This window comes from Callionymus lyra, chromosome 6 (assembly GCF_982586985.1).
Source record: "Callionymus lyra chromosome 6, fCalLyr1.hap1.1, whole genome shotgun sequence".
Taxonomy (NCBI): Eukaryota; Metazoa; Chordata; class Actinopteri; order Syngnathiformes; family Callionymidae; genus Callionymus; species Callionymus lyra.
Genome location: NC_141823.1, coordinates 33,398,486 through 33,416,478, shown reverse-complemented (window position 1 = coordinate 33,416,478; position 17,993 = coordinate 33,398,486). Strand labels below are relative to the sequence as shown.

Here is a 17,993-nt window from a genome sequence, read left to right as displayed (position 1 = left end):
CTAATGACCACCTACGCAGGAGCCGATGATTGAGCTGAAGGCCAAACAAGACAGCGACTGTAAAGTTTCAGTTTCAGCCAATTTAAAAGGACAAGTGTGCGTACTACTGCAAAAAAATGTTGGTAGTGATACAGAGTTGGGAACAGAGACAGAGATGGTACTTGGTTTGAATACTTGAAGACAAATTCAAACGGAAACACTGTCAATGTACTATTACTATTCTAGTTCCAATAGTTTTTTAGCTCACATTCACACAATCAGTATGCAAATATGTAAAATGAGATTGTAAATAAGTAATTTGTAGAACTGTGAAAACTACCTATACCAACAAATACATAATAAACACTTACAAGAAAATTCCTTAAATACCAAAACGTGGGGCTACTCCTGTACGAACATGTTTAAAGACGCTGAGGTCCTGTTGATGCCTTTTCATGTCAGCACATCTGGCTTTTATTACAGCACTGGCGACCTGTGTGGTGTTCTGCTCCATCCCAACCCCCATTACTTCACTGTGGGAGAGCAGAATAATGACCAAGGGCTGCTGTACGTCTGTGGCAGCATTTCCCAGGACCCAAAGCAATATGGGTGTTCACTCATTTGCTGTAGGCAGGAGATGACCTCCTGCTGACCAGTTTGTTATTTTTATTTAACACTTCATCTTAAGGTTGCTGTTAGAGGAGCTGTCAGAGTTGGAGTGTGGACATGTACGTCATCTTTAATGTTTGCTCAGAACCAAACAAGCTTTATCTACTCGGGATGTTTTGTGTCAAGGTTCATGAAGGCAGCGGCTTTAAGATAGTCTTGATACACAGTATTTGAGAAAATCATGGACATTTGAAATGTTTGCGTTAAAGGTAAAGGGAGAAAGAATATTACAGAGGTCAGTGCCAGTTGACTTGAGCCTCAATTAGAGCCATCATCAAAAGATATTGCAATATTTATTTTGATAATCTTACTACATCAAGATAAATAGTTTGGTGTGTAACAACACAGGGGTTCTGAACCATAGCCATGTTTATGTTGTTATTTTGCACATCGACAACAACATTCGGAACGGCTCAACTAAACATTAGTATCAAACAATATATCATACCTTATCGTACAACTACATGATGCCTCTGTGAGTATTATGAAGTGTACTTGCTTGGTAATATCCAATTCTAATCTAGACAAACGGATGAAAACAAAATTATTTTAAAAAAAATAGAACATTTGTACAACTTTGTACGTTTAGTTATCCATTTTTCATTTGACTTTGAGTTATCCCTAATGAGTAAAATGTTTTCCATTTTTTTTGTGAAGTATAATAGGCCTCAGGTTTCTTTGTTAAAACACCATAATTTATTTTACCTTATCAAGTGTTCCATCCTTTAATGGTTTGAAATAAAATGTTTTGAAAGATTAGCTACAACTTTTTCCTTTCAACAGCAAAGTCTCCAGCAGAGCAAACAGGATCAGTCGATCTCTGCAGTTCATTAACTTTCAATGAAGAGCAGCTGCACTGAGATGAAGCGAGATCTGGGTTTGCTTAGTGACAGAGAGGCCAGAGAGAAGAATAAAGGGTGCCATGCTATTCGGTCTCACAGCTTTGGCGCTTCATGTTTCTGTCAAAGCCACTGTAAAAATACAGCTCTGAGGCCGATTAACTACCCAAAGACGTGCAGCAATATATTCCTCTATGGACGAAAACTGCTGCCTCTTAATGGGAGCCCCAGAAACAAAAGCCTGAACCAAACAGTTTCTGACCATGAACCAGGCTCATAGTTTTATCATTACTGGACTTCAAAGCAGTTCCATCTCTTTGGGGACACGCTATACTGGCTGTATGGAGCGTCACACACCATTAGTAGCTCCCGTTCACCAAAGTGGGCCAAAGCGACCAAGTCCAGAAGAGAATATTAAAGATTAATGAAGATATTGTACGAGTAAACACTTACAAAACATGCATGAAATATTTAGTAGTTGAAATTCATCACCCATATGTTTAACTCACATGATTGACTCATGGACCCAGGAGGACCCTACACTACATAAAGCCATCATGACTCACTTACAGGTACACATACAATATACATTTTTTTAATAAATAGATGGAAGTGCTATGCCAACATAAATATCTTTTATACCTTTTAACATTTCAGTTATTATTTAGGTCAGACGTGATCACATTTAAATCCAACCACTTGAATTTAGACGAAAAACGTAGATCATATTTTATCTTTGGTCTGATTTGAGCACACATTTCTAGAAATGAGTTGGACAAGACGTTTTGGGATTTTCTGTTATTCCTTGTGGCATAAATTAGCAGGTGTTGAAATTAAAAATATGAAATGATGGCTTCAAGTAGCAGTCCCATATCTGCATCACAAAGTGGCTTTATAAAAATCCTCTCATCTTCAGCTGGTTGTTTAAAACATGCCAAGTTGTTGCCTTGTATTTGGCAGCCTTTGAGAAAAAATTCAAAACATTGTATAATAAAAGCCACAAGTTCACACAGTCCACTTGCCTTGTTTCGAACAGACGCGATACATGGTTTTACATTTTCGATACATCTTTGGACAGTGTCTATAATCCAATTAACCAAAAACATCTGACTTTTACTTAACCAATATACTTTGTTATGTAATAGAAATAAGGTTCTGAATTCTAATATACACCAGCACTGTTCCAACCTAAAAAAAAAACTAAAAACACTAAACAAATGTTATTGACCTCTTAAAAACAAACATTACCTTGATGGCTTCCACTTAAATAAACAGTTATCGTACATTGAACCTAACAAGAAGAATTAAGCAGATGTTTTAGATAATGATGAGGCAGTATGGAGCAACTTGATCATCAAAAGAAGTAAAGTAAAGTTTGACAGCTTTAAGATAGAGAGCCAACAATGCAGTAAAATAAAAACAAAAAAAAACAGAATGTCAGATTTATTATTGAAAGAACCTTGTGTGAAACTGTTTGAGATTAAAGATAATAGTATTGTTTCACAGTGGTAGGTGAGGGTGCATGAAGACTGCAGGATGCAAGATGCATTTTTAGAGAAGCTTAAGAGAAATAACATTTAAATTTGGAGATTTTCGCTTGAAGACACACCTTTGTTCAGTACAACCTAAATGTTTGGATCAATTTTTATTAAATGGGAAGTCTGATGACTTTATTTTTATGTTAACCATCTTTAATTGTCTTCATCTCATTAATTTAAGAAAAAAAAAACACAATTTAGATGTGTTAATTCCATGTGTATCCTCAAATATAACCCAATGTGTTTGTGGAGAAAAAAAGAAAAATAGATTTTTCCAACTGAAAAAAATGTCTTTTTTTAGCTTTCAAATAATAGATTATTATAATATAATAGTCCAGTATTATTAACATTTATCAGACAAAGAATTGCAATACATCGTACTGTTGTCCCTGTATCTTGATATGCACCATTCTGCAAGATTCTTAACAATACACAAATGGACAATAAATACTTTATTATTTTATGATTAAAGCACTATTTAAACCATAGCTACAAAAAAAAAAAAAAAAGAAAAGTTAAACATGACAATACATTAAAACAGCACACTAATAAAACAAGATAAAACATGCGTTCCATTCAGGTAAAATATTATTAAATAAAATTATAAAACACTGAAAAATAAAGGTGGGTAAAAGCACATTGATGACAAGACACTAAATTACAAAATATTAATTTTGGGAACAACTTGTCAAAACAAAAACAAAAGCCAGCCATGTTTCTATATCGCCTGTGATCCCCAAGCATAAATGAATAAAGTTAAATCAAGCATGGAACGCTTTGGCTCAGTTAAAAAGTTAATAAACTGCTAAATGAAATTTTTACTTTCAAGTCAACATTAAATAAAATGGAGTAAGACGTTTTGTATGCCAATAATTAGCAGAGGGTGGCTTTTTATGTTAGGAAGCAGAGCTGCACTGTTTTATGAAGATGTTTAATAAGGCTTGTTTAATTGCCAGCAACTTCATTTGTTTATTGTTCATATTAATGAAAGTATAATCCGGTGGTTGGTTGTTGTATTGTAATAAGGAGGGTGACTGTGTAGATGCTTCTTCCACCAAAAAATATAACTTAAATGTTTAAAAAGTAGAAAGTGACTGTCAATATGTGTCTGCCTTTCTGAAGAACACCACTGAATATATATTCACAACTCTCACTCCGGATTTTTGGGCAATTAGGAATATAACCCCAAAGTGGTAGGAGCTACAACTGACAGCATAGAGTAATTTCATGAACACCAGGCATTTTAGATAACATCACTAACTCTCTAATCTTGAGCTGAATAGAAAATTCATGTGTCGCATGAAAGGGTTTAAGTTATTCTGAGGAATGGGAGAGAAAACAGCAGATATCAGAACAAAAGTCTGATCATATCAAGAAATATAGCAAGACAGTCTGTTGAATACAATCCCCTATAATATGGAGACGATCGAATCTAGGCAGTTCATGCTCAGAGAGAAAAGCCATTAATGCCTCAACTTTCACATCATCTTTTTAATACCTCAGATGTGTCAGGGAAAAGCATACTATAGGTTGTGTCTGCAGTTCCAATTAACAATTTAAAGTTACATTGAGGCACACGGGACACCATTTATAGGCCGAGTCATTAGTGTGTATGCAGTTATTATATGCTGTTGTACATGTAATGCAAAACCTTTGAAAAACGACAGCGTTCACAGGACAGCAATGTGGGTGTACAGCTTGAAGATGTGGCACACAGTCCGATCTATTGGGATCATCATGTGAAAGAGAAATTGTGCCTTAAATCTGACTGTATGGATTGGCTTGGATTACCAGGTAACAGCAATAACTGCTTAGAAGTTCAAGGTCTAAAATCCATTGAAGGAAGTTTCTATTGCATTACGTTGTCATGAAAGGTTTGGTGCAGTAAAATGAAATGTTTATGGAGATAAAAGTATGAATTTTATGATAACTATCTAAGAGGAAATTAAGTTGACAATGTACATCATTGAACCACAAAGCCACTTTCATTATATCTCCATTATGTCTGGCGACTCTGCTGCAGGTCCAAACAGGTTTAGTTGAAAGAAGTTCATTACTAAAGATTTACCACAGTATAAAGTCAGCGCTTTTCTTAATTTCATTACTTTAACTTACTTTACCTTGTCCTAAAATTGACCAATAGTCTCCAAGTGGAAATTAAGTGATATGTATAATCAATTTTCTGTGCACATGGGGGAGACCTTTTAGTTTTTAGAGTGGCGACATGTTTTTAAGGACTATCTACACTCACCTGCCACTTTATAAGGCCAACTGATCATTAACGCAAATTTCTAATCGGCCAATCGCATGGCAGCAACTCAATGCATTTAGACATGTAGACATGGTCAAGATGATCTGCTGCAGTTCAAACCGAGAATCAGAATGGGGAAGAAAGGTCATTTAAGTGACTTGGTTGTTGGTGCCTGTCGGGCTGGTCTGAGTATTTCAGAAACTGCGGATCTACTGGGATTTTCACGCACAACCATCTCTGGGGTTCACAGAGAATGGTCAGAAAAAGAAAAATCTGCAGCAACTGTGTAAGTAAGTAAGTAATTTGTATTTATATAGCACTTTTCCGGACCAGGGATGCCATCATGTCAATATGGACCAAACTCTCTGAGGAATGTTTCCAGTACCTTGTTGAATCTATGGTTATTAGCAAGGTGTACCTAATAAAGTGGCCGGTAAGTGTATATTACTGTTAAAGATGACAAACATTTATGCTTCGTCACCAGGTCCTATTGAGAGCGTGTAAAACACTAAAGCCAGACCAGCGGTGTGAATCCTGTGATAGAGATAGTTAGTGACACCCAGTTATCGGACAAAGATCCCTATTTTCCACAGACCGGGAGGAAGAAAAACAAACATCCCACTGTTTCATCAACTGTAGTTTTGATCAATTACGGTCAAATTCGGGGCTTAAAAAAAGAGCAGATTGCGAAACTAATATAAAATGGACTCACAAGGTTCCTTGATGCACTTGAACACACATCAAAAGAGCAACTGAGGTTCTACTGTCGGTAAATCCACCATTTCAAATCCTTGTGACACCATGAAACCGCCTGACCACTGTCACCACTGAAAATACGCTTATTCCTGAAGCAAGCCTTTTCATAAAATCTGATGAGCTCACAGTTGCAGTCATGTTTTGTTGACCACCACACAGACAGATGAACCACCAGGACTTGTCACTTTGGCATTTTCCCTAGTAAATATAAACACCTGCAAATAACAGACAAGAATACCAAATGAAATCTTTAATCATGTACTAAAGATACCTTGATGTAACCATTGAGTCACAACAACACACATTAAGGCCAAATAAGAATGTTGGCATGCAACTATAGAGTTTATATTTTAAAAAAACAAGCATATGAGCTGTAAGAGTCAGCTGCACATTCCACTACAGTAGTTTCGAAAGACTCTCTCAGAAACACACCCTCACACATACAGGTTAACAAAGCCTTACAACGCACATGTTCGACCACACACGCACAACACAGAAACACTGATTTGAAATCAGCCAAAGGCATAACAGATTTTCTCCCTTTCACCCCCAAACTAATGGCCTGGTTTTAATAAATAAGCATATGATCTGGTAGGTAGAGAGCATGAAAGTATAATCTCGACCAACATTGGTGAGAATGCAGCTTACCTTTTCTTGTCAGGGAGCTGGGAATGCATCAATACAACCCAGGGGCCAAACAGATGCAAGTTTTCTGTGTCATCTAATTTAATTGCAATCACGACAGTCATGTTCGAGCTCATTCAGCAGAAGATGGAGTGTAGCTATTAACACAGGACACTTCATGACAGGATGACAGCATGAGCATCACTTTTATGAGTATCTGATACCATTGATCCGCCTCCCTAGGGTTTCATTATACTAGAAAAAAATAACTTCCCTGCAATTACAGGGTATTCAACATTTTGACAGAAGAAGAAGCCAGCTTTAATGAGCCTCAATTCTGAGGGCTCACTGAATAACTCTAGCTTCCATTACAGCCAGTGTATACTGCATGTGCAGTGCAGAAGACCAAAAATTGAAAACTTGGTTCCTTTGGTATTTAAGAGTTTAAGCTATTGAACCCATTTGTGGTGCACAAAAATATAAGTTAAACCTCTGAAAGTCTGAAAGAGGACAAGTATCAAACTCAAATCTATTTTATGTAGCCCAGTGAATGGCTGTCTCAAATGGATAAATGTGATAATTGTGACCTTTGGAGATGCAAATGCTGAAGCTAAGCCAAGGAACAGATACTGCATTTTAACATTCATACAGAGATGTCACCTAAAAGTTAAACTAATGTTGAAGGAAAGGAATTTTATTTTATTGTTTGAGGGAGTACAAATGATGAAGGAGTACAAACATAAAGATAATAAAAACACAACAAACCTCCAAGAAAACAATATAATAATGACAAATACTTCCTTGAAGTTTTGATTTCCCTGACTTTAATAACTGGTTTTATGTAAAACATAATCAAGGAAATACCTTCATTTAACAGCATTAACATTTTACTTGAGTCAAATAATAATGATATACTTGGACAAGTGACTGGGCTTCAAGTTTCTGTGCCTATAATTAGATCGAATTAAAATGGCGTCAGTATTCAGCTACAGCATATATTTAAGATAAAAAGAAAAACATTGTGAAAGGGCTTCATTTGCGTCACTGATCCTTACATTTGAAATGCATATATAACTAATTGTTAGGAAAGTCAAAAGTCAACATGCGCTAACAGGTTAAACTACTCTCAGTTATCTCAAACTTGTGGCTCAGCAAGTACTTCTGGTGTAATTACTCAGTTAGAATTCATGAGTGTTCACATGCAATGTATCGTAAAGTTCAAGTATGTAGGATCACTCATTAGTCTGCAGGCTGTTATTTGGATTGCAAATTGCCTTCTTGGTTTCGTCAATCACATGGTGCAATGCAGAACTCACGACCAGAACAACTCAACCTCAAAACAAGGAAAGCTGTGTTTGAATTTCCTTTTCACATGACTGAATGACAAAACGTGTGCCTTAAACTGCCTCGGAATAATCCAAATAGGACTTAATTTAGCAAAAGACAATTCAAGACTTTAATGGTTTGCCAAATTTAAAAGTAAACTTTATAACCCTTATGGCAATAACAAGTTTAAGGGATTTTTTAAAAATAAAGTCTCTACATAAGGGATTTATAATTTGCTACGCAAGGTGCTTAACTTGATTTTTAAAAGGAAAAGCTGTGACTAATGACAGTGAAAAGATAACCCAATATTTAAATATACATACTCCGGGAACCTGGTACTTTATCAAAGTTCCTTAAGACCCTTGTTTTTTAACTATTTAATATTAAAAATACTTTTTTCATTTAAAAACTAAAGTAAACATACATCCAATGTTAGATTTATATCTATAGATTTTATTATATTTTAAGTTGATTCATCAGCAGTGAAACTTTGCCTTATGCTAGCACAGACAAACAGAAGCTCTCTAAAAATCTATAACACATAAGAGCAGGGAATGTCATCTGAATATTGCGGTGAGTATTTCTTGATAGAACCCTCATATTTTATAGTTTCTCGAGTTGGTAAATGGTGTAATAAATGAAGCAGTGGTTCAAGGTGGTTTATCACTTCTCGTTTAAATGCTGCTATCTGAAGAAATATTAAATTAATAATTCAGAGTATTTGTATAATTTAACAATGATCTAATGACATAACTCAAAACATATGCTGGGTGAACAAAAAGTGGATTCCCTACAGAAGAAGAGTACAGAATGACCCACACCTAGTCAGAGACCTTCATCTTCCATCATATCGTGAACTCCATGTGAACTCCTGTTACGTTTTTTAGCAAGAAGATGAAAATAATACAATTCTACAATCAAGTCTCTAAATTGCCAGTCACATGGGGCTATGATGTCGGAGATTACTCTACACTGGTAATTAAATTCCCGATGTTGCAAACAGGAAGATTAGTGAACAGGAAATGTTTATCACCACACCTAGCGCACTCTGGAAACTATGCGTTTAATTCCTCTGTGCAAAAACACAGAAGGAAGTTTGGTGTTCTGAACAAGTATGAATTTAATGGGATCAAGCAGAATTGACACATAGGCAGGCCAAGCAATAAACAAGTCAAAGTGAGTGCTGTGCATCAAGAGTTCTCCGGGTTTGATTGAAGGCTCCGGTAAAACCAGTCACACAGGAGCACAGTCACAGGCATATATCTGGATCCGTCACATCTATGGTGTGTGGAGACACATTTGTGTGGCAAGAAAAAAAAGGGATGTCAGGTGTCTTGTGTGTCGGCGCATTGAAGGAGAGCAGCGGAAGACAAAAGCAGAAGAAGCTGACAGAGGAGTGTCTGTGAGACAGCTCCACCGCAACTGACTGTGTACCAGTTCTGAAAAGCTTTACATGTTATGAGATGCAGCAAAATCTAACCTTTTTTTATGTAAAGCTGTGTCATCCTGAAACATTTTATTGAATTCAAAAATACAAAAATCAAACTCGTACACAAAGGGTAGCGGAAACCAAGAGTGCTACCATCTCAAAAAGTGGATTTAAGCGAGTAGAAAGTATGGTGTGAAAGTGAGCTTGTTACAAGTCATCTTACCTGATATTGACAAAACACACATCAACTATTTGAAAACAGTGACAAAAATACAATAGCTCAGAGGGAATTTCTGATAAAGTTAAAGCGATGGTCTCTGACTCAAGAGAAAAGAAGACAAAAGGAAAAGTGGAAAAATAATAAGGGTTTCATTTTAACTTACATGTCCGTGATTTATGAAGCCGTGTTTGTTAGCTATCTGCTCTGCATGCGCGGGACCACCGGGAATGTGAACGGCCCATGTGTTGGTGTAGAACTTCTGACCCGTTGTCTGGCTCAGTCCAGAAACCAGCAAGACGAGTAGAGACCCCAGAAGTAACTGTAGCAGCCTGAGCTCACGGGCCACAAGGGGATATGAGGGACCAGGAGCCATTAGTCCTCCTAGTGCAGCAAGTTCTCTCTGTCGGGCTGGACCTGCCCACAGAACATGAAGGTGCAGAGAGACGGAAGGGACCGATCACAGAACACCTGACAAGGACACACAAAAGAAGACAAGTTAAAGGTTATGTTGACAAAGTTTGCTGGTTTTTGAGAAAAATATTTTTTTTTATTTTTACTTGTCACAGTTCATCAGATGTACGAACATTCAACTCAATTGATTTTGAAAGAATAAATTAGCATTTAAAGGCAGTTAATTTAATTTGCCTTACTGTCACACAGCCATGTCACATTCAAGTCTGGTAAACATTAAACCATTCATGGAACACTTCAATGCAGCTTTAATGGAAAAAAAAATCACCAGTAAACAACACCAGAGATCATGAAAAAGATGGGCTACAGCATCTCTACAGTTCTGAGTAGGCGTGCTGCGGGCCAGCTGAGTCCTTCACAATAATCCCACAGGAAACCAAGTCAAGGTCAGCGCGATGTTGTGGTCAAGCTCACGGCAGCAAATTTGGTTTTTGACACTCCCATGGGTGGACCTTGTTGATGAAGCTTTCAGAAAGGAAATGCTTAGGTGTGCTGGTCTGGAGGGAGTTTGAAGTGTGGTTGGGAATTTTGACTACGCCCTGGCTGCTAAGGCATCACATTTAGGCACTTGGGAGTTTTTGTGGACACATATCAGAAACTCAATATTTCAAGAGATGCACCACTGAATGTCAATTACCCGTTTGCTCAATTGAACAGTGATGAACATCATATTGTTCATTTAATAGATGTCAATCTTTTTTGACTGGTGGCAAAGAATGTGTTTTAATTTGGCAGGAATTAACAAAGATATTATTATTTACTAATTAAAATCAACAAAAAGAAAGGGAACTGAATTATATTAATGTTAAAAAGCAATTCATTTTTCCAGAGGAGCCATTATTATAGTGAAGGGACATTAGACACTTTCATCAAATTAGTTTTCATATTAATTATTATTAGAATGTACAAATATACAAAAATTGATGTAAAACGACAAAAAAGGGAAGCAAATTGTTAAAACATACCAAAAAGAATAAGTTACATTGAAAAATTCTTAGATTCATTACATTATAGTCAAATAAATGAAAAGAAGAAAGATATACCAGACATTATAAAAACAGAATCATTCATGGTTCACCATTTTAATTAAAAAAATAAATATTGTGCATGTGACTGCTGGGAAATTATTTTGCATCTCTACAATGATCTGTTGAGTAATTTCACAAACATAGGAAATGTTACATTTTTAAATGCTCCATGATCCAGACATGTACTAGCTTAAAGGGGGTTTAACTGAATGAAAGAGAAGAAAACACACTTGAATTAAGGAAGTCAGGATCTATGGCTACAAGCACAATACGTCTAGTTTTCTATCACATTTCTGTAGAGGTCTGAATTTAGCCACACACTCCTTCGCTCTGTATATGTGCACACCAACATTCATAAGCCTTAAAGCTGACCCATTTTAAAACACAAAGAACTAAAGCACTAAAGCACAGAGACAACCACCAGATAAACATTGAGTAAAACATTGAGTCACTTTTCCGATAATTTAACAATAAGCAAATAAAAGACAGACGTCAAAGCCTTCCCGGAGGAATTGATCAGAGTAAACAGAATCTCTACCCATTACCAAACCATTATGCCTGTTCTTTTTATAACGTGGAAACATATTCACCTTTAAAATATAGACTAAATAAATAAATACTAAATAATAAATGACTTGTGAATTCAAACTAAATTAAAACATTTGCCATCAGTACCACACAAACAACTTCCCATGAAAACGGCATGAATACTAGCAAGAATGTAAAAAATGCAAAACAACCACATGCTTGACATTACTTATCTACACAACAGTTTGTTCTTTACTTCCTTGAACAAGTGACACAATAATCACATGATTTTATTTTGTTTTGTGTATAGTTTTAAATAAAGGAATGGGAGATTGCTTTCCACTTGAAACTAATGGTTTTTACTTTATTTGAGTTTTTAATTGCCCCGTGATGTACACTTTTTTCTGCAATGAGAGAATTGTTGAGCAACTTGAGTCAACTTGCCGTCCCAGGCAGAATCCAGCAATGTGAACTAAAATTGAAGTGTTGAAAACACTTCAGAGATGTATTGCGGCACAGATAACTCGACAGTTTCACAGGAAACCGTTGAGCAATATTTCTGTAAGGTTAAGAAAGATTTGTTTGGCTTTTGTACAACTACAGGTATCGTCAGCAGGATGACAAAAGCCTGGAGCTTCAAGAAACTGTTTGATCTCCCCTTTATCCCCATCAGGAGCAACTCATCTGCTCATTTCAGGATGACACATGAACCATCAATCATCGGATTTCCTCTTAAACACATTCATTGATTAGTTCAGCTCATGAAGAACAAATTATAATTGCTTTAAATGCTGCCAAACCTGCAGGCTTTCTTAAATATTCTCTCAAGCACAGTGGCTTGTTTTATTAAAACCGTTCCATTTACATTATACAAGTGAGAAGATTTCCACAGAATGTTACCTTTATTATCTGACATGAGCCTGGATTTATGTACTAAATAATTAAACTCGACTCACAGAATCAATCAGGCTAGAAAGACTTAAAGGACTCACTTGACGGTGTCACACGCTAGCAGGTCCAGAGCAGTGCAGGATTTCACAGCAAACACGCACTTATAAGAAGAGAAGTCTGCGACCTCCTCTTACTGCTCGGCCACTCAGCAAGTTTAACGTCAGTGTGAAAAGCACACAGCGTGAAGTCACAGCACAGGACCTGCCCAACTGCTGCTCCGTCACTCTGAGTGGGGTACTGAATAGAAGCGCTCTCATTGATCCCACATGTCCAACAATTCATTATAGAGAATACAAAGTAAATCATAATTAGCCAAGTGTCATTAAACACCAAGATACTACGTGCCTCATTATCACAGCTATCAGGACGTTTTCAAAAGCAAACTGTTTACACCTCATCAGTTTATTATTTACATTTTTAATGAGAAGCAGCTAACAGAAATTCAAACCATGCAAAATTGCTTAAACTGAAATGGACCAAAAGCACTACAGAATAACAAACAGTCATCAGCACATACTCAACCAAACCTAAAATAAAAAACATTTTGTTCCAATCCGAAAACTTGCAAAATACAGCATCAACCATGAGATATTTATGTCTATTGACAAAAAACATATGGTTTTGAGGGATTTGAAAAACAGAGTGACAGCATTAGCGCTCAACAGGTTTTTAAAAAAACAAACAATCAGGGCAGTTTTCCTATTCACTGAGAACAATACATCTTAGATAACCTTTGCATGAACAAAGAAGAGGCTTATTGAGAGAACAAGTTAATCAGACAGTGCTGAAATATAACCTATCCTTCACTGTATGTGTGTGTTGTTAATGCCCACACGTAGGTTATAGAGTTAAATCAAGGAAGAGGATGGAAATTATCTCTGGCGTCAGCCTCGCTGCAGGAGCCACCATTCTGGAGCGATCAGCTCTTGAAAATTAGCTAACCTTTGGGTAATCAGACTCCAGCGGTGAACAATGGTCTTTGTTTGCAGCATGAATATTAATTTCAAGATATAAGCGTACTAAAAATAAAAAGCTTAAAGTTCATTACAGACAGACAGGAACTGTTGTGAAAAGATGTCCGTGTTGTAATAAAAGATTAGGATTACACCACAGCTGGACTGCCCTTTCAGGAAAACAGATTTGTAAATAAACATAAGAGCAGCAGATAGAGTGTTCTGAAATGTAAGTTTAAATGAAGCATGCTTAAGCAACATATAAGATAGTTTTTGATGTAACTAGCTTCAATATACTAGGATACAAGAGATAAAATGTTTTATGAATTAAAGTTTGTGTCTCCATCCACCTTTTTGGGTACCTCTGGGTTAAAGGAAACACATTTCAGCTGAGTCGAACCACACACTGTAGTCTCTATGTGGAAGGCTGGATATGAGCAATTACTGCATCTATTTTTATTTTTATGGGGAAAATCCTAAACCTCAGATTCTGTTCATTTATGTTGCAACATCAATGATAATACACTTTAGATAGATTAAACTTTATAGACTATTTTTACTAAAACTGCAGGATACGTTTGAAGTCAAAATAAGAAGAGGTTATCTGGCTAGCACAGGCATTTCAACATTTTAAATAGACATATATACATACATACCTGTATATACATACACTGTATGTGTGTGTTTATGCATCTTTATAGATGTGTATGCATACATGTATGTAAACACACACACAAACATATATAAACATTTTATATACTGTATATACGTATATATATAAAATGTATTAAAAAGGGTCTCTCTGACATTCCCATTTGAAAATTTCTGCTACCCTACCGGAATTCCTAAAACAAATACACAATTACAGAAGGATATAGATATGTTGGTAGTTCTTTTAAACCTTTATACAAAAAGGGTTCTTTACCAGATTTTTATTTTTTGTTACTTAGAAACATTCGAGATTGCATATTAAAAATATACATCCAAGTAGTAGTAAATCGCTCCTGGAGCTGACGACACAAGCAAACACCTACAGAGTATCTGTGAGGAGGTAGCCTTTTCGAAAGGACGTTGACGCACTAGAAAGTAAACAAGGCGCCATTGGGTTTACTGACGGCGCAAACAGAAGACCGTCAGTTCCCAAAATGGCACAAAACTTCCAAGAGTGAAGCCAGTCGTACACATTCAGGCACTTCTATTAAAAAAAAGCTGTACCTGGTATTTAAATCAAGTTTCAAAAGATAAAAGTTTATTTTCTAAAATGGTTAACAAATTATCATTTGACATTTCAATACATTTCAACGTTGTTTTTTTTTAAATAGAGCAATAATAAGTCTTGAAAATATGTTTACCTACTTCCTCACTTATTCAAACGGCACCAGGGAGGAAATGCCACAGTCAACTAGGAGCGAGCTGACTAACACAATAAAGAATGGTCACATAAATGTTTAACAATCCAACTTTGGGGTGTTTTATTTCTCTTTACAAGCAAATATTTGTTGGCTGTGATAAATACATTTAACAATATTGCAAGCTATTAAAAAATAAATAAAGCGCAGGGATCATAAATATCTCAGTTCTACCCGTAACTTGCAGAAAATGAATTCAGAAACATTCCTGGACCCATAAACAACAGCTCTAGATCACATTCTCACACACTGCAGAGCACTTCAGCCGACAACTGGTTCTTTTGGTACCTGGTAGTTATGTTATAATGATATACGTGATACCTACCATTTAAAATTAAATCAAGCCTGCCATGTTATTTAGGCACAGAACAATTTAACATAATGAAGGAATTAACATTTGTTCATAGTATTAAATACTCAACAAGTGCTTCAAATAGTCCATTATTATTACTTATTGCTCTGAAAGATGATTAAACGATAATATTGTAGAAGAATTTATTCAGTGACAGTATACGAATGGTTTAAAAGCCTGAAGCAAAATAAAAAGTCAAGCGACTACCACGGTGCCGTTTGCCGTTACCCAGTGCTTGCCAGGTGACAATAAATCCGGGGATTATATTAGAATAAAAGCATACAATCTCATTTTTTTCAACTCAGAGTGTGTAATTCTGAATTTGGTAGGAGACACTTTATGAATATTAAAGGCGGGTTATTGAAAAAGAGCTGAGGCTTAAATTAAAACAAATCAGGTATATAATAAAGGGTGATGCTCCACATGAGAAAAAATAACAACAACAAAACTGCAAATGTTGCCTGCAACATACACAGCATGTCATCAAACAATGTTCATTATTTAAGTGGATAGATATTGACTCAGCGGGCCTTTCACATTGATATTGACTTGGGTGTACGGTTAGGATAGTTGGGGTTGGTGAAGGCTTATAATAAATACAATGAATAATAATAATAATAATAATAATTAAAGCATCAATATAATGTGTTATATACATTTTTAAAACTATTTTTTCATGTGGACTGCAAGCAAACAGCGTATTCATCTTCTAGTTGCAGTGTCTGTACAGGTTTGTTTGAGGTGTTAACTTTACATGGAAATATTCCATTTAGTCTTTGGAATCTTTCTTACAATCGGACCTAAATAACATGTTCTCAGGAAAGCATGAGGCAACTGGCACGTTTTCCTGCTAATCTGAAGTAAATATAAGTGTATACGTTGTTGGATGAATAGCCGTCGCCATGGAAGTCTCCAAAACCTGAGCTCATGGCGTGTTTATGCTGTTATTATCATTCCTCAAACACCTACACAATAAGTGGAGTAAACAGGACACAACTTCCAGGGTTTCCTTCGAGTCAAGCAGACGATATTAAAGGCTCGTTATATCATAAGCTGCTGGTAAAAAAAGGCTTGAGTCGCCGTTTAAACGATGTGTATTGTTGATCAAAAGATGTTTTTGGAAGCTAAAGTTGGAGTAAACTGTAATTTTAGGAGTCATTTTGGGTTTTCCATCCACATAGCGGTTAAGGCAAAGAAAATGACACCAGATACTAAAAAGTGTCAGATTCACATGAGGGATTTTAATCGTAAATATGCGTTAAACGTGTCAGAATCCGTGTTCTCGGAGGAAGGCTCGAGGCTACCGGGGGCAGCAGCTACACACACGGGGGGAGGCACACCGGACGCCGCGTAGACGACGTCAGCTCGGGCATGTGAGAGTCTGGCTCCACACGGATACAACCCGGGTCCACACGACCTCACATCAGCCACGATAGCTCGGTACCAGGGCACTTCTGGTACCGAGAACCCCGTTAGACACGACCGACACGGCGGCGACCATAACAAGTAGAACTTATCGCAGCTCAACTTACCAGCTTCCGTTTACATGCTGCTCGAGCCGGCTTGTTGTTGTCTGGCACCGCGGCGGTACAACCGACGACGACACGGCTAGGCGAGTGAAAAATTGATAAGAAAGAATTGCTGGATATAAATAGTCATGATATCCCTCTGGCGTGCCGCTGAGTGGTCCGCACGAGCTCCAGGAAATACGTCACAGTTGTGAACGGAGCGACGACACAGCAACACCTACTCCCGGTGTAGAGGCACGGCGACAGCGCTATCTGCTGGTCATCTTGTGTACTACCACCTGGAGCTTTCCTCATTTTCCAATTTAAGTGTTCAACTTCAAAGCAATATTTTCTCCCTTATTCCAAAAATTATGTAATAAATAGGAGTTCCTTATATGTTGTTTTATAGTAATGCAGAAGCAAGGCTTTTGACAACATCGATTTGGGCTCTTTATTTTGGAATACATTTATTTATATTTTACTCAACAAGCTCTTCTGGATAGATAATAAAAATAAATTCAAATTAAATATTTAAGACAGCTGTTTTGGCAATTCTCCTGAACAACAGTTTACTAGTTCTATATTTCTATATATCTTTCTAACTGTTTATTAAATGCAATTATTATTATTAAAGCAATGTAATAATGCATTTCGCAAGAAAACAGGCGCCAGTATACCAAAATCGGAGTAAGAGATGAAGGTAGAAATACACAAACCTGGTGGTAATCTGTGGAGGTGGATGCCAGAGGCTTTGTGAGCACATCACACCTTGTGAAAGACAAGGGACTGCGGTAAGCCACATTGAACACACCTACCAAATACCGTTAAGAGGAAGCTGTAAAAGCAATCATCGGTTCTAACTAAGACAAATTCAGAAATGAACGTTAGGCACAACAGCCACAGAATATGTCGGGGATACTTTTCTCTTCACACCTCTGCCACCACAAGTTGTTCAGGGACAGCAGGTGAAACAACAATGAGCAGTGATCTTCAGTCAATGACCCTGAGGAAGACTTTCTCATATGCAGTCGGCTCAAGGCTTCATGGCTCAGGTAAAGACTCCCCTGACATGATTTTAATTTATTTTTATCCTTTGATCTAAGCTCTTTATACAATAATCAGGCAGACTTCAGTGAAACCTCATGGAAAAAAGACGCTTTTT

At 36.8% G+C, this 17,993-nt stretch overlaps 1 protein-coding gene across 2 annotated transcripts in view; it reads right to left on the bottom strand.

The window, feature by feature from the left end:
* The window catches only part of furina (furin (paired basic amino acid cleaving enzyme) a), a 62,797-nt gene extending 45,736 nt beyond the window's left edge, over positions 1-17,061 (bottom strand). Inside the window, exons 1-2 of one of the 2 annotated variants that reach the window (XM_087792892.1) lie at positions 16,856-17,061; positions 9,795-10,099 (exon numbers count right to left, since the gene is read on the bottom strand). In XM_087792892.1, the coding sequence (XP_087649018.1) occupies positions 9,795-10,004 (210 nt within the window). In that variant the 5' untranslated portion in view covers positions 10,005-10,099; positions 16,856-17,061. Of the gene's footprint in view, positions 1-9,794; positions 10,100-12,650; positions 12,767-16,855 lie in introns of those variants that run through there. The other variant, XM_087792893.1, reaches the window with a different exon arrangement.
* Positions 17,062-17,993: the final 932 nt, after the last annotated feature.